The sequence below is a fragment of the Gadus morhua genome, chromosome 15, assembly GCF_902167405.1.
Source record: "Gadus morhua chromosome 15, gadMor3.0, whole genome shotgun sequence".
NCBI lineage: Eukaryota > Metazoa > Chordata > Actinopteri > Gadiformes > Gadidae > Gadus > Gadus morhua.
In genome coordinates this window covers 1,903,014-1,925,840 of record NC_044062.1, presented here as the reverse complement: position 1 = coordinate 1,925,840, position 22,827 = coordinate 1,903,014, and the positions used below count along the sequence as shown (strand labels likewise).

Sequence of the window (22,827 nt, the reverse complement as noted above, 5' to 3'; positions counted from 1 at the left end):
TCGGAAGTATAAATCTTTTTTTAAACAATCCCTTTGAGAATGATATCATTTCCTCCTGAATGAACAATAAACCTCACAACAATCTATACACTCAGTCACTCTTCAACTTTTATTCCCAGGGAATGTAATCCTGGTCAAAAGTCTACAGTGCACATTGTTCAATTAGCACACCCCAGAGAAGACAAGAATAAATAGGGTATTTTAATTTACAATAAAATCTGAACACACCATGGAGTAAACGTGACACATGGGTCAGTTGTTATATAGAAGTGAACTACAGCCATGGACAGAAGATAACGGATGGTGCAAATGCTGGTAAAATGGGCCAAATGCAGTACAATTATATGCTTGGACCTCTAATCATGTTGACAACTGTCATGGTACTTTAATGGAGGGGCAGGAATTAATACCGTAGACAAATGAAAAATGTGGTTTCAAAAGCACTTGGTGTGTGAGAGGGTTACAAAAACGGGGAGACTTCACCTGGGGAAACATTACTAAACCAGCTATTGCATAATAACTCAAATTAAGACACCCATGATTCTGGCCTATTTGGATTGACTATTTTCCCTCTTTAATTCAATACAGCAGAGACCTTGAATTTTGCAGAACTTAAAATGACCCTCACTCTTCTCTTGCATGGCCAGTATGTTCACTCCTCTTGCAGTACAGCAGTCACCTTGAAGCCTCCGTCTTTAAGCTGTGGCGGCACTAAGCAATATCGGCCCGTTTCACTAACAGACTGGTCGCTAATGCCGCGGAGCACCTAAGCAGCATATGCTACAAAATGATTGAAAATAAATCCAAATAAAAATAATAAGCTAACCCAGGAGTTAAATACAGAAAAAAGGCTAAATACAGTTGAGCAAACCACAAAAAGGTGCATCCATTGCCCATCAATCTTAGGATCTTACAACGCAGGGAAGTAGCCAACACCAGATAAGTGAACCGCAGTCATTACAGTAAGAGAACAGTAGTCGTCTTAATGTAATGACTATATATATATATATATATATATATATATATATATATTCCTACCAAGATTAACAGCAGACTAACATATATACCAGTTGGGAGACATGAGAGCACTCAACAGCAGCAGATGTGCAAACACAAAAAACCCAAACATCCTTTACATTAGATACATACATACAAATGTTACCGACGGTATTTCAGTTATCTCAAAGTTGCTCTGCTCGTTAAAAGCAATCCCATACAGAATATAGAACTCTTGTGCCAGTAAATAACATCCCAAAATAAAGCTCAAGAACACACACACACGCTTACCCTGAACATGGTCTCATACTGTATACAGTACACTAGATGTAACATGGAACAAAACTGACGTTAAAAAGGTAGATTTGCCATAAATACCTGATATATATGTACAATCCCACTTCAATTTACTATTAAGGCAAGAATGCTTAAGATGCTTTCGATTCTGGGAGTGCATAAAGCATTGAACAGTGTCTACTGTTTGGGCAGGGTTAAATTGCATATACCTAATGCTACTTCTCAGTGCCTCTCATGCAAAGTAAACAAACAATGTCCGCCCCAAGGAGATTAATTCAAAAACGCACCTTCCAAAAAGTTAACTGGTACAAGCATTAGCATCATAAAACTCCAGCGGTTGATTTGACTTGAAATCAACTTGCGCAGACCTCAAACTAAGTTTCCTGCGACCAATATAAAAGCCAATGCGTGTATGGATAAACCACTGATGGGAAAGTTCTACTTGGGAAACAGCTATACATACAATAGTCACTATACGTGTCAAACCAGTATTGACGTATACTTCTGGTGTGGTTATTGATTTCTATAGTTGCTAGGCTACACTCGACAACACTGATATTACATGGGCCTAAAGTATGCCACCTTGTCAGTTGGACGGCAACACGACGGGTAATATTTAACACCTAGCCGACCTTTGGGGAAACCAATAAAAGAAAAATCTCAAAATAGATTTGGTCATTGTCTACCACCAGTGTTAAGAACTGCAGCTATAAACAGGGTCTGTATGACAAATACAGACGCGATCGCTGACCGGCACAAAAGATGCATGGGAAATGTGGAGTTGGTCCTGCGTTTACATGCGTTTAAGATTTATTTACCTTTGTCTCACATGCAGCCGTAGGACTTTAGTTGGATATTTCCCGAAGACCGATATGTTTACATGCACACCAATACTGCATCCTTATGGCTCCTGTTGGATTGTAAGCCGTACATAAGCATAGTAAACCACATTATCTTTTCTGGCATGAACACTCAAATTCAGTCTAATCACTTGGTCTGCTCTCCATCATTGTGTATTCCTGTTGAACACTCATAAAACGTTTATCAATTCAATATATAGATTTATCCGCTATCCATCTGGGTTATAAACATACATATATATCCACCTTTCTTAACATAGTACAAAACTATTGCTTTGTATTCTCTTTAAAAGTCTATCACATTTCCTCTGAATCTTTCTGTATAAATATCAGTTATTTGGTAAGAAATACATTTAAATGTACAATACATACAAGGAAGCTATGAACGGAATATTACGCGGAAGATTAATGGAATGATTTCCAGTGAGCTCAAAGAAGCAGTAATAGCATGATATATTGTGCATGTAAACATAACGGCGCCAGAGTAACGTGATGCATCTCCTGTGCGAGAGTCGACAGCAAACGTCCGACGGACGGAACTAAAAGGGCCGATATTTAAAAGCGAGGTTCCTGACGAAGATGAGGCCCTTTGTGCAAGCTTAGGCTACTGCTACCATAAGTCTGTGTACACGTCACTACTACCACTACAAATCCTGCTGAGACCTGGGACCAGCGCTAGATCTGGATGATCCGTGTCTGGCACTGCGTAAACATGGCCCTGAGCTCGCTCTCCAGGGCCTCGTTGACCACGTCGGGCTCCGGGCTCTTCTGCACCTTGGCCACGGCGAAGTTGATCCCCTGGGTGAGGCCGGCCTGCGTGAGGCTGGCCACCTGGACCATGGAGCTCTTGATCTTGGCGAAGGGGGACACCACCCGGCTGCCGTTGCCGTCGTTGGGCGAGGGCCCCAGGCTGCCCTCCACCTGGGACGAGAGGCTCCGCTGGGACCCCCCCGAGGCGGCCGAGCTGGGCTTGTGGACGGTCAGCAGGCCGGGGGCGGAGGTAGTGGTGTGGACGTCCAGCTGGGACGGCCGGGGGAGCTGGAGCTCGGGGGGGGGCGGCGGCTCCGCGTCCGCCCGCCCGTCGTCGGCGGCGGGGTCGGCGGGGCCGGGAGGCGGCGGGGGGCCGGCGGGGTCATCGGGAGGAGGAGGGGCGGCGGCGGCAGCGGCCTTGACCTCGCCGAACACCTCCACGGGCTTGGTCTGGGCGTCCTGGGCGAACTGGTGGCAGTAGGCGTCGACGGGCGTCCCGAAGTCGATGAGGATGGCCTCCTCCGCCACCGAGGCGGAGCCCGGCGAGTCGTCGTCGGCGGCGACCGGCGCGGCCGGGGGGGCGGGGCTGACCGGCTTCCCGCCGCCGCCGCCCGTGACCCGGACGGCGGCGGCGGCGGCGGCCACGTTGAGCTCCACCGACTGGGAGCGGCCGCCGAGGCGCGGGTTGGACACCACGATGCCACAGCTGGGCAGCACGTAGTCCACGTTCTCCAGGGAGCCGGCGCACACGCGCTCCGGGTCCGAGGTGTACGAGTCCGAGTCCGAGGAGATCTCCGAGTCGGGGTCCGCCCCCCCGGGGTCCTTCGGCCCGGCGGCGGCGGCGTCCGACGTCTCCAGGCTGCTGTCCGACTTCCACAGGTTGACGTGCATGGTGGGCGTCAGGTAGTTGGTCTTGACGTCGGGCTTGGAGAAGGTGCTCAGCCGGCCCAGGGGCTTGAAGGGGCCCATGTTGGTCCGGGTCTGCTTCACCTTCTGGTTGAGCGACGAGAACTTGTTGAGGAGGAAGCTCTTGCCCTGGGCGAGCCCCGAGGCCCCCTGCGCCGGCTCCCCGCCACGGTTCTGGATCCCCATGATGTCCTCGTGAGGTTTACTCTGCCGTCTGAAACAAGACGCGCACACAGACAGACACGCTTTTATTTGGATCCAAATTTACAAAGAAGGAGAAAAAGATCAGAACATTTTGGGAATTTTTTTTGATAATCTAACAAGACCCACATGAGAACACACACACACACACACACACACACACACACACACACACACACACACACACACACACACACACACACACACACACACACACACACACACACACACACACACACACACACACACACACACACACACAAGCCGGCTGACCCCTACCTCTCCAGCCTCTTCTCCACCACCAGCAGGTCCAGACCCAGGGCTTCTTTGGTAATGCGCAGCATCTCAGCTATGCATTGGAGTGTGTCTGAAAGGTATTGAGAATGCAGGTCAACCAGACATGCATGCCGCCATTTCTGTCATTTGGTCTCCATCTTTGTGTCATTGTCTTATTGTGTCTTATTGTTTCATTTAGACATTTAAACACTAAACAGCTGCTAGAGAGTGCCAAACTGTATTTCGTTGTGTAAAACAATGACAATTCAACTCCTTGAATCCTTGGATGTAACTAGCGGTTGGATTTGTGAATGGGAGTTCGGTCCTTGTGAAAGCTCACCTTTGCCGTCGTCCTCCGGGTTGCGCGTGGCCGCCCGTAACGTGTGGAAGTAGCCGCTGGTCTCCTCGTTCCTGTAGTGCAGACGCATGCAGCAGTACTTGGGCTTCCCGAACAGCGTGGGCTCTGGACCTGGAACACAAACAAACAACTACTTGTTGTATTCGTCACGCACTGCCTCACTCGTGCACAACACAAAAAAGGTATTTATAGAAAGGTCAGACCCAGTAACTTGATTGGACAAGGGGCATTCCATGAGGTCGATGTAGAGTACAACAGCACTGGGGCTTTTAGCTATGCATATATCCCCCCACTGTACAGGGTTTGCTAATAACCGTTCATAACATTAACGATCAAAAGCTGTTGACTCATCAATTCACACAAGCCACTAATGTGACAGTGTACAGACGATTATTTCATTTGCTGCACAATAAAAGATAAATGAAACATAAATGTTTGTGATACAAAGTATCTGACCTGCGGTGTGTGTATACCTCGACAAAGTAGCAAGTAAGTGTGCAGGAAAATGTTTATGAATGACTGAATCAACAAATCATAATCAGTTGTCGCTTATTACTGTTCACGACTAAATGGTGCTTGTTAAAACTGTTCCCTCATGTGTGATATTTCTTAGAGCTAATATGACATTTCTCGGGATGGTTCATTGACAAATTTTGGTGACATTTTAACTCTCCAGTGTAATTCGAGTGCAATACATTACCAATCTCAATCTTCTCCATTCCCTCTAAATTAAGGCGCTGGTACTGGTTGACTTTGTCGGCCTCTTCATCATAGCTGATCAGGAGGAAGACATGCCGTCAACTTCATAAAACGGTGCTTGTAAATCAAACAAGTAACAAAGACAAAAATGTAAACGTATTTACTTACTAAGCAATGTAGTAGGCATTGTTGGACAGTAGAAGCAGGACATCAACATCTTTGTTGGTGGCATCAATAATGCTATGGATCAAAAAAATATAAGTAGTCAGTGTTAAGGTTCAGGGAGTGGAACAGTTCCGTAGTATTTCGTAGTACTCGTAGTACCACCGTACGGTTGTAAAGAACGCATGAATAATTAATGAAGAAGGCTCTGAGCCTCGACGGGCGGTGCCAACGCCTCCTAGACTGGGTACCCCCCTGGGTACCCCCCTGGGTACCCCCCGGCCATTCTGCCGGCGATTTGAGTTCGCCCTGCGGAAGGGTCTGGAGAAGAGCAATACATTTCTTTCTGCTTCCGATTAGTTTTTGCGGGAGCCAATCACCAAGCTGGCTCCCCCCCCTGGCGCGCCATTGGCTGGTTTAAGACCATGACGATAGGGAAGCGACGGCAGGCAGCCAATCGCGTACAGAGTCAGTTGAACTAGGCCCGTTGATCACGCCTCTTGTGCCGAAGAAAATGACAGCAGCCTCCCCGGACCAACCATCTACGACTGATCCTGGTCTGGCAACAGCCAGGCCAAACAGCTCCACCAACCTCATGTCACAGTTGATGAGCGCCCAGCCCCCGTGGAACTTCTCGTCGTCGGGCAGCAGCAGCTGCATGTAGGTCTGCAGCAGCAGGCTGACCTGCTCCTGCGCTCCCCTCTGGCTCTCCTGCTCCTTCTCCTCGTGCTCCTTCTCCTTGCTGAAGATGGAGTACAGGTCCTCTGTGACCGGCAGGCCCATCATCAGATCTGCAGAGAGAGAGAGAGAGACAGAGAGAGACAGAGACAGAGAGAGAGGGAGAGAGAGAGAGACAGAGAGAGAGAGAGAGAGAGAGACAGAGACAGAGAGAGACAGAGACAGAGAGAGAGAGACCGAGACCGAAAGAGAGACAGAGACAGAGACAGAGACAGAGACAGAGAGAGACACAGACAGAGAGAGCGAGACAGAGAGAGAGCGAGAGACAGAGAGAAAGAGAGAGAGACAGACAGAGAGAGCGAGACAGAGAGAGAGCGAGAGACCGAGAGAAAGAGAGAGAGACAGAGACGGAGACGGAGTGGGACAGAGACAGAGAAGTGTGAATAGTGCAGTGCTGTCTTTGGCTGCTCTGTTTTTGCTGGACATGTTTTTTTGGGCAGGAACAAGCGGTCCCTCCTTACCGATAACTGCTTGTCTGTACGCGTCCCGGAAGCGGTTGAGATAGTAGCGGTTGGCCGAGTTCACGCCGTCCTTCATCACGCCTGCCAGCCTGCGCTCGCCGGTCCTGGTGAAGTCCCCCTGCAATCATTCGCACACGCCGTTACCTTTGGACCCCGAGCATGGGTCAGGTAGGTAGAACCACGGCGCTTTAATGATCCAACAGGCCACCTAGATCTACTGACACTGGCCAGCTGGCTGCCTGGGGTCAGGTCTAGGCAGGATGCAATGGCTTTGAGCCATTATGCTGTCCACTGTTGGAACCAACTACCGACAGGATGAAATCTGCTCCAACTGTGACTTATTTTTAAAATAAACTCCGTCTTTGGACTTTGACATGACATTTGAAAGCTTATGCTTTCGTCCAAAACAACTTTTCAACCACGAAGATGCAACCCCCGAAAGTGCAAGAATCATGGGAGTACATACAATTCTCACTTTCATTCAATAATTTTTTTACACATTAAGCATTTGATCTTGTATTTTTCATGTATGTTGACTAAAGTGCTCTGTCGTCCTGCTGACGTTTGACGTATCAGTATTTTCGGTTCCCCTTCCCAGTTCCTATTCTAATGCATATTTGCAATTTAGTATATGGTACACGTGAACCTCCCATGATGGCGCAATTTGGTTGGTTAGCTAACTCGGGTTATTGGGCAAAATCACATGATTGAGATCTCAAACTCTGGATTTTGTATATATTTGCAATGTCAACATATATTGTAACATTCTTTCATCAATCGATCACCATAGAAATTCTAGTTCTAATTTTATATAATTTATATAATCTTATTTATTACTTTTCTAACAATATACTACTTAATCAACCACAGTTGAGTTCATTTCGGACTGAAAAATCCACCTTTACACAAAACCTAAATGGTACCTGCGCAACCTGGCAGAAAACCAACAAACAGTGATTGCTTGCAATTCTCGTTTTTTATTCTGGCAGGGTTGACACATTGCCGGCTTATTTTGGTCCCAGTGAGTCTGGTCACACAGGAAGACCAAGGTGCACATGGTAGGGCTGGGCGATGAATCCAATTTTGAACTCGATTCAGATTTTTAGTTTTTTTTGCAGAACAGCTCGATGCATATCTATACATAAATTTAGATTTGAACATGTATTTTTTTTAAGGTGAAATTTCCAAGTTCTCAGTTACAAAGTGATCTTTTGGGAGGGACGTGCAGGATAAATACATCATGTTTTCAAAACTCAAAAATATTATTTTTGAACAATCGTGATTTCAACATTAACCAAAATAATCACGACTACGATTCTTTTTTATACTCGCTGTACAGGAAGGCCAAGGGGCCCCGGGGGGGTACCTTGAGGGCCGCCGTCCCGGCGTACTGCCGGCTGATGGTGTCTCCGTTGTTGGCCCACATGACCTGGTAGATCCTGTAGCACTTGGGGGGGAGCGGCTGCTCGGGAGGCATCACCCCTAGCTTCTTCAGCTGCAGGAGGACGTCACCATGGTGATTAACACAGCACATGGCGCTCGGCACCGCCTGCCGCCACGCAGCACTGCATACGGCTTCGTATAGACACATCCATTCTGCCTCACCGTCTTCAGTGTGTTAATCTTCATTTGAACGCTCACATGCCCACTCCTCTAAGAAGACCAATTTAGGCAGAAACATTGACGTGTGTTTCGTCGGGTTGAAGTCCCCCGTTCTTTATGAAAGATTCTTGTGACAGGAGATGATATGAGCTCAAGACTATACGACTAATAGAAATGTGATTGACGCAGGTGGCCCTGCCTCATTTAACACCACGTCTGTTAAGACATCAAAATGAGGAAGGCTTCAAGTCGTGAGCCAGACAGCAGTGTCTCTAGAGATATACGTCTTTAAAAACGTCCGCGTCCAAAATAGACTTGAGACCTCAACAAAGCGAGCAAAAAAAAAACCACATCCTCCCTACAATCACACTCTGTGCGCTGTGCTCAGAATTAACATATGGTTCCATTTATTCTTTGGCATCGTGCCGCAAACATGAGCCGATGTTGGAGGCCGGTCGGCTTCGGGACGGATCTCACCTGCTGCTCCATCACGGCCCGGGCGATGGCAGCCTGCACCACGTTGGTCCGGTCCAGACAGTCCATACAGTTGACCCGGAAGATCCCGTCCTGCTGGCAAATCACGCCCGCCTGGTCCACCCTGGGGGTCAGTACACCGGGTCACTCTAGGGTACACCCACTGGGAGACGCTTTTCAAATCCATAACTGAACTACGGTAACACTCGATGATCCGATTTATGATTTCAGAGCTGCAGCCCAACGCCCCAGAAGGAACCAGGCGCGACACTCACCAGCCCCATCTCATGTCCGTGATGATGTCAGAGATGGCATCCGTCAGTACTTGCACATTCTCAAACTTCATACCACGGCTGGGGAAGAGAGAGAATGAAAGGGTTAAGTGAGTTAACACCTATAGTAATGATTTATTGTTATTGTTGATTAAACATTCCACTGGTTTCCCCGGAGGAGTAGTTTCTCCTACCAGTGCTCGTGGAAGTCGAAGGAGACATATGTGAGGTTTGGGTTGTTGTAAAGGAGGACTTGTTTCAGATAGGAATCGCCGATTATCTTTTCACGCCCGCCTTGGTCCACCAAATTGATGATGACCTGGACAAGAAGGAGGGGAAAGTGTCATGCTGGAGTCAGCCGGTCGGTCTGAAGTGACATTCAGGCAGATGGACGTGACTCAACGCAACCTTCAGGCCCCACTGGGAGACTTCAGAGTGAGTCACCAACTTTTGATCCACGATGAGACCTGGCGTTAATATGCTACATGGTCAACTAGAGATTCTTTGGATCGCGGTAGCGGATGCGGTCCGCTAGCGACGCACTGCTGGGTACTGCTTTCATAACGACCACAAAGCAGGACATGGTGCAGTACCCCTCACCTGTTTCTGGTAAATTCTTAGCTGCTCATCAAAATGGGAAGCAAAAAAAGGAACCGTCTCCTTCTCCCCTGAAACAAGAAAGGTATGGTACGAATTAATAATCTGCTGTTTATTTTAACTTGTAATACATTTGAAAGAATGGGACTTCATAATAGGGAGTCAACTTAATAGAGTGGCCGTACGTGGCTCAACTGTTAGAACATAGCATTAACACCACCCGGATAAAATTTGCACTTCAGGCTTGGGTACGTTTGTAACCGTGCTATTGAAAGACGCCAGTGAATACGATCCCCCAAACAGCAACCCTCTTCTAAAAACACAACACCTCGGAAATCAGAGTCTCTGTTCCTACTACAATCTAGATCCACATCAAAGAAGACAAAAGCAGCTTGTTCTACTACAGATCCCGGTGGGAGGCGGTCACGTGACCTCGGGGCGGTGTCACGTGACCTCGGGGCGTGCCGCTGACCTTTCTCCAGGCGCGGCCGGGGGTTGTAGCGGTATCCCGCCTGGCTCCAGAAGACGGGCACCGAGCCGCGGCTCTGCACGAAGGACAGCGTGTGGCTGTGCACGTGGATCAGCTGCTCCGTCTCCACGTAGTTGGCCACATGGCCGTCCGTGTCCACGCCGCGACGCTTGTAGCGCATGCCTTTGGCAGGAAGAGGAAGAGGGGGGGTGAGGGAATCATCTTTACTTACAAATCGCCGACGGAACGGATTGGGTGTCCCCTGCGCGGCGCGTACCAAAAAACACCTTGGTGAATTAATTAAACCACAACCCGGTGTGAACCTGGCCGGGGCGACACTGCTTGGGGAAAGGGAGATTTGTGCGAGGTTCTTTTGTGTTGTGTGCGTCTAGGGGCTACGAGGTGGATACAGAAATGGAACTTGAGTGGGAAACATTCAGCCGCTATGAATGTAGAGCAAATGCTGGAGTTAAACTGAAAATGTTTTTGGATTTGTTTGCTGATTTTAAAATAGTGCTCTAATGTCTGCTAGTGTGGCTTAGTGTATGCTACACGTGAACCTCCTTAGATGGCGCGATTTGATTGGTTCGCTATCTCGGGACATTGGGCAATATCCCGTGATTGAGATCTCAATCGTGGAGCAGAAGGTCGTCTGGTCACGCTAATAGTAATTGTTAATTATTGATGATGTGATGACACAAGTCTGGTTGATGAAAGTCAACACAAGCATATTCAGGCATTTACGGTTGGATTATCTCCATCAAACAGTTACAAATCTGCTCAGACTGACGCGGCGATCTGAACAGGGCGGCGGCGGCGGCGGCGGCGGCGGCGGCGGCCTCGACGGTACCTGCGCGGTGGCGGCTGCGGCGAGAGATGAGGGCCACGGTGAAGCGGGGGTAGATGTCGTCCACGCAGGTGAGCTCCTGGGGGGGGGTCTCGGGGCTGCTGCGCTCCTCGTCGGGGCTCTCGCTGTAGTTCACCACCAGCTCCTCCACCTGGACGAAGCCCTGGATGACCGGCGTCACCCAGAAGTCTGCCGCGGGGTCCTGGGGGGGGCCATACGAAACACGTTTTGAAACAAGCTTTTTTAAACACACTGCTGGGTAGACCTAAGAACTGATTACGGCCCCACGTTCACGCAACGCAAAAGGGGGTTCACGGACCCCTTACGTCCTCGCGGACCCTCCTTGCGTCCACCGCCATGGGCCGGACGTGCGCCTCCCAAAAGTGTTTACCTTCCGTCGAGGCGACGCAGCAGCGAGGGCTGTGATTGGTCCGCTCACTAAAACCCGACGCAGAACCGTCAAGGTTCACGACTGCGTCGAAGCGTCTGCGTGGTCGTTGCGCTGCGTGAGCGTGGGCCCGTAATCAGCCCTTCACACTAAAGACTAATTACATAACATTTATCCCCAACAACTATTACTTTTGAAAATCTATTCATATTTGTGACAGAGAGGCGGTGATCCTCTGAAAGCGCCGCAATCTGTGCTTAAGAGAACATTTTGAAATAGCACACATCCCCAAACTGTGAAGACAGCCTTTTCTCTCGGGATGCTTCGCTGCATTTGTTCCTCAGAAAGAGCAGTGAGTCATGCGTTGAGGTTTCGCTTTTTGTACGAAAAAAGACGTTACCTGGAGGTCAATCAGCTCCTGAATCATGTGTTTGTTCCAGAAGAACCGATCATCGACCTGGCACAGAATTTGAATAAAAAAAGAGAAGGTCAACCAAAACATAATTTTGTTATTTGATATGAATATAAATAACCGGATCAAAAGTGCATGTTCCATTTGTGTGCGTGTGCGTGTGAGGGTGTGCGCGTGACGTCAACAGTGAGCTCACCTGTTTCCAGAGGGGCAGGTCGGACTTGCCGGAGTCGCCCTGCCTCTGAACGGTGTTGGTGAGGTCGTAGGTCATGCTGTAGTAGAAGGAGTCCGAGTCCATGAACACCTTGTACAGCTCGTCCAGCAGACGCCGCTCCATGCGCTCCCGCTCCTTGCTCTCCTTCACCTGGAAGGCAGGGGCGTACTGGGTTGGGGTGGGAGGGTGTTGGGTGGTCGAACAATAGAATAACAGACAGCAGGTGGGCAGGGAAAACAACAGAAAGGAAAAATAAAAAAAATGAAAAATATAACATGATAAAACATAAAACGATGATGGAGGAAAGAATGTGAAATCTGAGACCATTGCATTGTCACTCACTACCTTTTTCTTGATGGGCACGGCCACATTGGACTTGATTTGCGTTAAGGTTTTCATGAGGAACTTGGAGTCGTCCGGAGACATGGCCAGCTTCTCTGGCCTGTCGATGCCGAAGTGATGCTTCTTGCAGAGCTGCAAACATGGACACCATTTATTTTAGGATTCTTGTTTTTGTAGATATTATCAAAAACCTGCGCTACGTCGTACACTTTCTTGAGGATCCTTGGAAAGCAATGCTCCAGTTTTGAATGAAAGCGGTCATAGATGTCGACGGATGCAAGTCACAAGCCTTCATATTGCCAAAGTGCCTTCCTACTCAAAACAACAACAGTCTACAGCTGAAACCCTGGAAGGCATTGGATCTATTCTGAGCACAGCTAAAGAACGAACCGATACTTACAGACGGCCCATCTACACAAAATACAGTGACATAAAAATCTATTACAACAACAAATTCTACGAGCCATACTGTCCTACAGGATTTCTAGCCACAAGGAATGGAGTAATTATTGGGATGGGCAAATGGGATGTACGCAGGAATGGGGCCTAGAGGAAAATCTAATAAGGATGATTAACCATCTTGGAAATTACTCACTTGAAAATATTCTGTCTCATCATCCATGAAGCTTCCCTGAAAGACTTAAATCTTAGCAATAATTCTTAATTCTTCCACGGCCTAATTTTCTACCGGTGCATGATAAGAAAACAGCTTGTGTGCGTGTGCGTGCATTGAATGTTTTAAAATAATCTTCCACGTTTCACCTAAGTGATGATTCATACTGACTCATGCAGTGACGGCCTGCCTAAGTACAATGACGAGAGGTTGAAAGAGTACAACTCACAAGCATTAGTAAATGAGATCCAACAGAGAGCACATGATATCAGGAGAAGAGGGAAATATTAGAGTGGTCACCTCTAACTCGAGCTCCTGGGGATCCTCATCGGATAGAGGAATGACCGCGATCTTGGTGATCTTGTATACTTTGTGATTACCAGGCAACCTGCCAACCAATGCTTTCTGCCGGATTAACACCAGGCCGAGAGGAAGATCTGCCAATGGGAACAGGGCGGGATGTAGAAGGGAAGAGATGCATCATGGTTCACGGCTTCTTCACATTCGACATAGTGTGTGTGATAAAACCTGCCATTTTATCGGCCTCAAGATAATCATCTCAGTTTAGTAGGCAAACAGACAGCCAACAGGGAAGTTTCAAACAAGAAAATTATATTTGTTATCAATGTTATTCATGTTAGAACTTATTTCCTTGTGCAGCGGATAATTTGTTTGTTGTAGGCATGATGCGGATAACCTTGTTAGTCTGACAAAGTAGTTGAGAATAAATAGTTTGAAACCCATTCTCATTTCTTACAAACCTGTGTGAAGTTGTATCTTTCCAATGATTCCTTCCACTAGACCCAGACACACTGGGTTCCAAGCTAAAAGTAGGTCAGTTGCTGGAATGAAAACAGGGAATAAAGTAGAAAGGTAGTTAGAAGAAGACACTTGACAATTTGACAGAACCTGAAACACTACTTCCACATGGAAGGGCCCTGTAAGCCCCTACAACGCGCACACACACACACACACACACACACACACACACACACACACACACACACACACACACACACACACACACACACACACACACACACACACACACACACACACACACACACACACACACACCGCAATATTGGAAGACGGCCACATTTCAGGTTCAAACACATATACGTGAACATTTTCCTGTTCAGCTTGGAGAAAACACGGTGAGGTGTCTCATGACACATGTGGGAACGTCAGATCAAGTTTGCCGTGTTCTCTCGTCGTGGGGGAGTGCCCACTAGGGGCAACCGTTATCTTTCACAATGACAGATTCTTTATTTGACCTTATTTTAGCCATTTCACCATTTCTTGTTATATATCTGGGAATTCGTCGTTCATGTGAGGTTTGATTTTGCCCAAGAGAGCTCTTTTTCCACCTTTTTAAAAAAAAGTGAACTGTCTCTGTACAATTTTGTTTTAAAAAGTACCAAAGAAATAAATCTATCATAGTATGAAATAGAAATACAAGAATAAGGAAATAAAAAGGGCAGATGATAACATGAACCGCCAGCAAAGTGCATAGAGCTTGGACTATAAGCAGCCTCAGCAACATACCCTTCCTGTTATATGAGCCACAGGAATCACCCTGATCTCAAAACAAAAACTACCACAATAATACCTTGGAGTCCCTTGGTGGAATACACAATATCACGGAAATTGTCTACAGTGTACTGGGGTCAACCGTCCCCAATGAGTAGTCGAAACCCTTTTCCAATTAAATAATGGAAGAGTGTGCAACCCAAACCTGTTCAGGATGGCTGCACACCCATATGACTTGAAGCAAAAGAGAAGATAGGATGCAAAGCCTTTCGCTATCTCTACAGGTACTTCGTCTGTACATTTGGTTAACTGCTAATACATTTTATTACTTTACTTAATCCAAATTACCTTGACACCGCACCAAGACATAAAAGAACACAGACACACCACGGACAAGTCTCCAGAAATGTGGTACATGTGGTAATTAAACTGGCAAAGTCAATATAGGATGTTTTAAGCTAAAATGCATAATTGAAATATAATGTGTCCGTTTCTCAACAATAAAGCAAGCGTTTATACGATCATTGGAGATGTTGTCTTAACCTTCTTTTCACTTCTCTACATGATTCTCTACGTGCAATGAATACATATTTCATCAAAAGATAAGGACCTTATGTCCTCTCAGTCTGTGAAACACGAACGTAATCGCCATCTTATGGCTTAATGACCATGTCATAGGAAGCTCTTTAATAAAAGTTACTAGTACTACGCCCATGTTTGTACAAGAATGTGCTCTGGAGAGGAGTTGGTTATAGGAAACACAACGGAAATGGAGTTTAGGTATAGGGTGTGGACGGATCGAACAACATGACATTTTGAATCGTAGAGGAAATCATGATGCATTAAAAAGGCCATAGTAAAAGGGGACGTTACAAAAGAGAAGTTGACGCAACGTCAACAACTCACAGTAAATACAGGTGTGAATGGGGAGAAAGAAGGAGTTTACATGACCTGCTGGTGTCAACCCACAACCACCTTATGTTGTATGCCACTATGAACGTATTGTCGGGTCATGGATGTCTCGCCGAGAGAATACCATATTGTTTTCTTGTGGACGAAGATGAGGTACGATGACTGAAAGAGGTGATACCATATGTAGAGGCTGAAACCCAGTGCTTACCAGGTCTGACGCTCATGGTCCCATCTTGTCGGCTGCACCACAGAGCCCTGTCGCCGCTCTGAAGGATGTAATGGTCTTTGGCTTGGAACAGCTCCATGACGCCCTTCACTTTAGGCAACCGTGTAGCCGGCTGTCAAGATAAATATCTTACTAATATCAATCCGTCGTCTTAGTTGCCCGAAGAGAACGGAGCTGGTTGAATCAGAAAGCTATTGGCTAACAGAGGATAGCTCAGCTCGGGTGTACAGGCTGCTGCGCTAGCTAGCCCGCTAGCAAGCTAGCAGCAGCTGTATGCCTAACAAATTCCTTAATTTGACTTTGACACATGACAGGAAAAAAGTAACGTCCCGCTTTCAATGCACGTTGCAGTCCTTCTCAAAATCATGTTACGGTCATTCAAATCCGGGACTGGTGTGGGTTCTTGGCTCTCCGTGAGCCGCGTCTTCGTTTAGGACGACACTCCAGCCGCGTCTGTTTCCTGCTCCAAACAAATACACGTGACCCTCTACCTGACTCGCCATCCACTATGACCACCCCGACACATTAAACACCTTTCATCTACATCACTGCACCGTACCTTCCCCCGTCGTCTTAATGTTTTTATTGCAGATGGAGATAAAAACAGAGAAGTATCACATTGTGTTGGATATTTCTGAAGAGGTATTGAGGTGGAAAAAAACGCTGACTATTTGAAGACGCAAAACCGGTAGTTTTCAATTTTTTGCAAGACAAAAGCAAAGGCAGGAGCCAATGCCATCCTCAGAAATTGTGGGAATATGTCAAAATAAGAGTCATTAACATGTTGAACTTTCAGCAGAAGTAAAATAATGTTTATTCTGTGTTGTAATTTTTCTAAAACTAGGGCATTTTGCAGGATCCTTTATCGTGTATTATGCATTTGTTATATAACATTATCACTCATAAGCAATTTATGTCAGTTAGAGTTTTATTTGGAACAATAACAACGTCCATTGCCTTCAACAATAATCCAATCTTCAAATGATGTGGTAAATACTAGTAATACAAACATTTTCCATATGATTCTTTCAAAAACTAGATGGCATTTTCCGAAAAATATTACCTTTCACATTGCAACATAATTGCATTACAGTAGGAATCTCAAAAAGGGTAAAAGCCTCTGAAGACTTATCTTTCATTACCTTTGCATTATTTATTCTGTTACATATGGGTTCTTTGATATCTCTCTGTGCTCTCTATCCGTGATTCTTACAGAACAGCACGGGTTGATTGTCCCATACACACAGCTTACATCCACATCCATCATAACTATGCATTGATAAATGTTCCAAAGAAGCACAAATTATTAGTTTCTTACCTTGTTCAAAATATAGCAATATTATATTTCCAAATAACAACTAGAAATGTTCACGAAAAAACACTCAACAATACAATCAAAACTTGTGTGACTGAAGTATTTCAAACAAATGTTGATCTTTCAGCATGTTACAATTCAAGAGTGTCAAAAGTGCATACAGTAGAATAGGTAATGCATCGAAATCAGCATCTACTAAACCTATCTAAAGCAGCTCAGAAAAATACCAATTAGGCTGCCAATGAAAAATGGTTTCTTGCTGGCTGAGATTTTGCAGTTTGTACGTGCGTGACAACCCCAGCTAACACACGATGATCCTTTTGGTGCTCCTCCAATTGTAAACGTACTGTCTTTAGCTGTTTTGTGATCAAGACAAAAGGCAACTACACATATACAAAGACTCTTACCACAGTCTTCATCAAAAAAGGCCTCAACACTGTGATTCGGATAGCTTTCCTTAATGTGGTGCCAATGGCACTACAAAGAAAGGCAGCTACATTGGCTTTAAAACATAATTGTACTGAGCCACCATTATGTATGTGGTGAATGCCAGGAAATACCAACACTGTTAAGTACTCACTGCATGCAAAGGTTAGAACTGTTGTGTAACGTGAGGAGGAAGGGGGACAGTAGACTGGGACAGATAAACACAAACTTCCAATATTTTGATTTGATCTTTCTGTCCTCTTGGTTTGACCACTGTGCAAGTCATTAAGATATCTCCCTCGAAGCCTCAATATTTCCCGTCACCATCATACTAGGCTCGTCTTTCTGCGGCAGGCCCTCTGATGAGGGCATCCGGGCGGGTGTGGCCAGTCGCTCGTCCAGTTGCTCCAGTTCCTCAAGTATCGTTTGAACCCGGCGGACGCCGTCGCGCCTCGCCTGTCGAACGTCCACCCGTCCCTCTGGGTCTACAGAGTCCAGTGCTAAAAGCTCTTTGGTTAAATTCTCCTCCAGTAGTAAGTATCTCTTGTCGTTCTTCTTGCCGTCAAAGCATCGGACCTCTTGCTCCAGCTTGGAGACCCTGTCCACGATCAGTTGCACCTTGGCCAGCCCGGGATGGACTGGTCCCGGGGCCGCCGGTTCCTCGCTGACCTTAGCAGCAGGGACACTTGCCGGAGCAGGGTCCTGGGGTTCTGATTTAGGGGGTATTTGGACTGTGATATTCGCCGTTTGCTGCGGTGGTGGTTGGGGCTTCTGGAACTGCGGAGGAGGTGCGTACAACTGTTCGGGCTGTTGTTCAGGCTGAGGTTCAGGCTGAGGTTCAGGCTGAGGTTCAGGCTGTGCTTCGGGCTGTTGTACAAGTGGGTGAATAACTGTAGGGGGCGGCAGCGGGGACATTTGGAACTCATGTGGTGGCGGGGATTGCGGTTGTGGGAACCTTGGTGCATACTGAGCTTGTGGTGAATACTGGGCTTGTGGTGAATACTGAGCTTGTGGTGAATACTGGGCTTGTTGGGCCTGCGGCCATTGCTGTCGCGTCGGCTCATGGAAGTGGACAGGGGGAGGTGGAGGTGGAAACGATTCGCTGTCAACTTCCATGTCGAAAGACTGTGGTGATTGGGGTTTCTCTGGCTTCTGCTGGCTGGTAAATGCTTCCTGCTCAATCTTCACAGGTACTTCTCTTGATATGTGCTGCTGAACCTACGGAAATAGGGGACACATGGTTAACCATCTGGAGAGTATGCTCTTTAAATGACATGTGTTGGTCATGACCCTCTTCAACTGTAACGTGCCATGGAAGGGACTTTTTATTGTTCTTTTATTTGTTACCTGCGGACGCTCTCCCATCACTTGTGTCACAGCAGGAGACTGACTCCTTATAATCTGTGGGTGGTGAATGGGTACACGATGTTGGGGGGGATGCATGGACCCACAATGGCTAGTCCGTTCTTCTGGCTGTGGCCTATGGAAAGGCTGCTGGTGCTCGGAGTAGGGCAGGCGTTGGGAATAGACGGTGGGGTTTAACTGGGATGACTGGGACGGGGCTGGGCTTCCGCTGCTCTCGTGGATGACAGGGATGGGGATGTAGCCGGCCTGAAGACCTGCGTTGCTGCGTCTCGCCGGTTGGTGGAAAGGGACGTTGTAAACCTTCAAAATAAAAGTCATGTCAAGTCACATTTTTATTTCTATAGCGCAATTACAGACGGCTGAGACGCACCAAAGTGCTTCACAAGAGAGTGCTTAAGCGCAATAAACAAAGAAGTGGCCTCAGGCAAAAAGAAAAGGGTTCAAATACAATGACTGTAGGATTTAAAATAAAGCAAAAAAAATAAAATAAAAAGAGAAGATTTAAAAGGTAACCAGGGGACACTATGCACTGGCACTTAAAAAAAATGAGACACTAATCAATTAATTACAAAAAGTTCAAATTGCAGCTGTTAACATCTAAGAAATTTAGTCAAATGAAAAAGTGGTCACTAGTATTCAATGTATATGACTTAAAATGAATAAAACATTTGTATTGGTACAAAAATGTATACTAATAATTAATTAATAATTGGATATCTTCTTGCTTATTCCTTCCAACGTATTTGTTACTTTCCATGCCCCAAGAATTTCACGGTCCAGCCTCGCCATGCGTCCAACCTTTGACCTTAAACAAATCAATAGATTGTTCTCTACATTCCGGACCAGATAATGCACCTGTGTACCTTAGGGTGAGTGGAGAACGCGCCAGTGTCTGAGCTGCAGCCTTACCTCAGTGGTGTGGGACGTGGGTGAGCAGGACTTGCTGGGCTCAGGGGAGCTGCAGTCGGGAGGCCCGTGGAGGGGGGATCTGGGCCGGCAGTGGAGCCCTGGCGTCGGGGACGGCGTCCGCCCGTCCGTGCGGACGTTCTGTGTGGAGCTCGGCTGGATGTAGGCAAAAGACGGCTGCTGCAGCTGCTGCTGCTGCGGCTGCTGCTGCTGCTGATGCTGCTGTCTGAGTTCGGCACCCTCGTGAAAGATGGGGATAGGGACGTACCCCTGGCGTAGGGTGGGGTGCTTCATCTCTCTCACAAAGGCCTTCTGCCCCTCCTGGGGGCTTGGATCTGGGGGGACGTTGGGTCCGTTTAGATTCAGCTGGCTGACCTGAAAGAAAGGCAGGGTATTGATGTAGAATATAATGAAGAATATAAAATACATTGAGGTCCTAGAAAGGAAGGGAAGAGTGGTCTTCCAAAATCTTTAATATTTTATGCTAAATGCAGCATTTGAGAAGCCAACCCTGTTGACTTTAAAGATACGTCAATATCAGCCAAGTAATGTCTTGAGGATTAGTAATTAGACAGTATTTAGACCAAAGCAGCTTTGCTTTGCCAAATTGCCAAAAGTGAAAATCAAAATCCACATAATGTGGTACAAGAACATCTAATCCTGCCAACATCAGACATATTTGCTGATGAACCTTGATTCTTCGTGAATGTACTAAGAAATACAACATCGCTTGATACCAAAGGCTGGGCAATCTGAAGGGAATCTCTGAAGAATGTGTCCAAGAATGTATTTGCTATGTAAAAATGGTGTTAACTTCTTAAAGGAGCACAGGAGGGTAAACAAAAACATATGTGCATATACTGGAAGTGTAATCCAAACAACTGTTACAAAATACATTGGTTAAAATGTTCATGTGTAGGCCTATGTCACACCATGTGAAACAAAAAACAACCACATATGCATAGTCAATGGAAAAGACTACGTTAAAGATCTAAAGACCTTATATATTCTTACTATGGGTTTTTGAGCAATTAGCACTGAACTTTTCCTGGTCTCTTTTGGCGTGTCCTACAGTGTAGGGCTACACAAAAGAGAGTTCACAAGACACCTGTTAATGACAACCGGGGAGGGAAGCTCATAAGCAACGGGTCTATTGATAGCACACCACTTATTGCGCATGGTATATTTATAAGTACACTGTTTCAAGTTCTGTTTCAGTTCATTGAGAGAATACATGGAAGCCCATGTTAAAAACATTCACACAAGTTAAACTCTCTAAGAAAAAGTTGGAAAATAACTCTGAACGACCCTTTGCCCTCTGCCATTTCACTGTGGGACGCTGTAGTCTCTTTTGCGTGAAACACTGCACCATTTTTATCCCCTGACAGCTGTGTCTTTCCAGCAGATTCTTCGTGACACTAAGTTTGGACGGCCGGAATGGATCTCGCCAAAACCTGCTATTTTACAGATCGATGCCACCTCAATCTGAGGATTGTGCCGTAACGATATGTCCATAAATGTGTAACCATGTTTCATATTATTAAAACCTTGACCGTTTCTAATATTTCACAAGGCCCAACGTAAACAGACAGACTCAATCCTTGTAAGGAAAAAAGTTTCTCCAAACCAGACAACGACGGGCAGAAACATTTCCGACACGTCTATAGCCCGCACTCACAGGCGCTCTTTACATACTGCAACGTGCGTCATCTAGCAATCATTCGCTTAGATCACACGACCAGAATATATCGGAGCAATACTAGTAATAATAGGCTTATGAGCTGTTGCTGTCGCGGGGGCCTATAACGGAATTGTGACAGACCTTTGCCAGTCCTTTCAGGTCAACAACATATCACATTATAAAGCTGAAATACACTCTTGGTAACCCGTCAATAACCCAAACAACCAAATAGGAATTTAAGGGCCATTGAAACTATAATTGAAATCGACTGTCGTAATAAGGGGGAAAAAAAACAATCAACTTCATAGACCGAGTCTCATACCTTTTTGACATCATGCCGAGGGTCATTCCAGGTTGTTGTGCAATTATTATGATCCACAAAAAAAGGCCAACCCGTCTGTGGGTCTATTTTAATTTCCCATCCAAAAGGCAGTGGGTCGTTGTTATTTGCCATTGCTACCATCGGTGACTGTGTCCTTACGCTGTCCATGTCGCTGGCTTTAGGTACTGAGACATTCCTACATGCAACGGACTCTTTAAAGATTCCTTAAATGACGTATCAGAAAGGGGCTGGAAGTTTCTCGAAATAGCGCGATCTGTTCGGGGCGTCGAACCGAGGCTGTATCTCTGCAGACCCGAGCCATTGGGACACCGCAAGTGGGCGGGGCTTCAGCGTGTCCATGTCTTCTCGGTGCTCGAAGATGATCAGAAAGGGTTCTCGTTGTCCTCATCCCCCTCCCGTATCTCCTGACGCTCCTAGGAACACCTGCCGCTCTTCCTCCTCCATCTTGCGGGTCCTTCAGGGACACCTGCTGCTCCTCATCATCAATCCTTCCGCTCTCCTTCCCATCCGTCCCAGTAATCGTTGGCTCTGTGACTTTGCGCCGAACAACTCGTTGTTGCTGCGGCTGCAGAGCACAGCCGTTTGGAAGTCTCTTATAAAACAAAACGACAAAAGACAAAAACAAAGGAATGCCTGACAGACAACCCAATCCACCATTGACGAAGGAGTCCTCGGAAGGGGACAACGCCTTAAAACAAATCTCCGGCCATGTTCCCAAAGTATGCTCCAATAATATTAATTTATACAGAATCTAACTCTTAATATAATACTTCAGAACTTCGCCCAATAGTATCAACACCGTTGATACTTGTAGTATGTAGTAGCCTATGTCAATATGTTTAAAGGGCAAATTGTTTACATGGAAATACATATCACATACATTTTTAAGCAAATCCATTTTTTTTGGGATAATACTGTTAATTGGAAAAGAAAATCAATTAAAAAACATTGGCAACCTACCCCATGATGAGGTTTTTCACAACTTAAGGTGCCAGTCTTTGATGGAATGTTACCTATTCATGAATTAAACTACACAGATAAAAAGTTCACACACTTTTACCCAAAACGTCTTACCGTCACATAATTTACTCTTATCCACATAACATAGGTTTCCTAAGAAGCCGCCAGTTGACAAATCAAACGTGGGAATTAACAAGTCCCTCCCACTTGTGTATATAAGCCCCGC

At 46.3% G+C, this 22,827-nt stretch overlaps 2 protein-coding genes across 3 annotated transcripts; both read right to left on the bottom strand.

Moving 5' to 3' along the window:
* Positions 1-86: 86 nt before the first annotated feature.
* inpp5f (inositol polyphosphate-5-phosphatase F) lies at positions 87-16,255 on the bottom strand. 2 transcript variants are annotated; one of them, XM_030379418.1, is made up of 20 exons: positions 15,588-16,255; positions 13,696-13,776; positions 13,235-13,371; positions 12,325-12,453; positions 11,962-12,147; positions 11,754-11,810; positions 10,969-11,167; positions 10,122-10,301; positions 9,653-9,720; positions 9,247-9,371; positions 9,056-9,133; positions 8,784-8,904; positions 8,071-8,199; positions 6,705-6,822; positions 6,098-6,296; positions 5,512-5,583; positions 5,345-5,418; positions 4,627-4,755; positions 4,290-4,377; positions 87-4,023 (listed from the first exon to the last, which is right to left on the bottom strand). In XM_030379418.1, exons 1-20 carry the CDS (start codon positions 15,682-15,684, stop codon positions 2,829-2,831), a joined length of 3,462 nt encoding a protein of 1,153 aa, XP_030235278.1. In that variant the 5' UTR covers positions 15,685-16,255; the 3' UTR covers positions 87-2,828. The 2 variants fall into 2 exon arrangements, with proteins under 2 accessions (XP_030235278.1, XP_030235279.1); XM_030379419.1 differs by having other exon boundaries at positions 11,962-12,129; positions 15,588-16,254.
* A 260-nt stretch (positions 16,256-16,515) lies between these two features.
* Positions 16,516-22,717, bottom strand: bag3 (BCL2 associated athanogene 3). The gene is made up of 4 exons (XM_030379437.1): positions 21,621-22,717; positions 19,621-19,992; positions 18,694-19,011; positions 16,516-18,564 (listed from the first exon to the last, which is right to left on the bottom strand). Exons 1-4 carry the CDS (start codon positions 21,786-21,788, stop codon positions 17,632-17,634), a joined length of 1,791 nt encoding a protein of 596 aa, XP_030235297.1. The 5' UTR covers positions 21,789-22,717; the 3' UTR covers positions 16,516-17,631.
* Positions 22,718-22,827: the final 110 nt, after the last annotated feature.

Bases quoted from the DNA above. Each gene is read 5' to 3' on its own strand.
- inpp5f (XM_030379418.1), bottom strand. From the start codon at position 15,684: ATGGAGCTGTTCCAAGCCAAAGACCATTACATCCTTCAGAGCGGCGAC. The intron at 13,372-13,695 runs GTTTGTAAGAAA...TCCCATTGGCAG, and splicing joins AAAGATACAACTTCACACAG to ATCTTCCTCTCGGCCTGGTG. The intron at 10,302-10,968 runs GTACCGTCGAGG...TTCCTGCCAAAG, and splicing joins CCGCAGCCGCCACCGCGCAG to GCATGCGCTACAAGCGTCGC.
- bag3 (XM_030379437.1), bottom strand. From the start codon at position 21,788: ATGGACAGCGTAAGGACACAGTCACCGATGGTAGCAATGGCAAATAAC. The intron at 19,993-21,620 runs GTATGAGACTCG...CCTTTCTTTCAG, and splicing joins CTCGGCATGATGTCAAAAAG to GTCAGCCAGCTGAATCTAAA. The intron at 19,012-19,620 runs GTAAGGCTGCAG...TTTATTTTGAAG, and splicing joins CCACGTCCCACACCACTGAG to GTTTACAACGTCCCTTTCCA.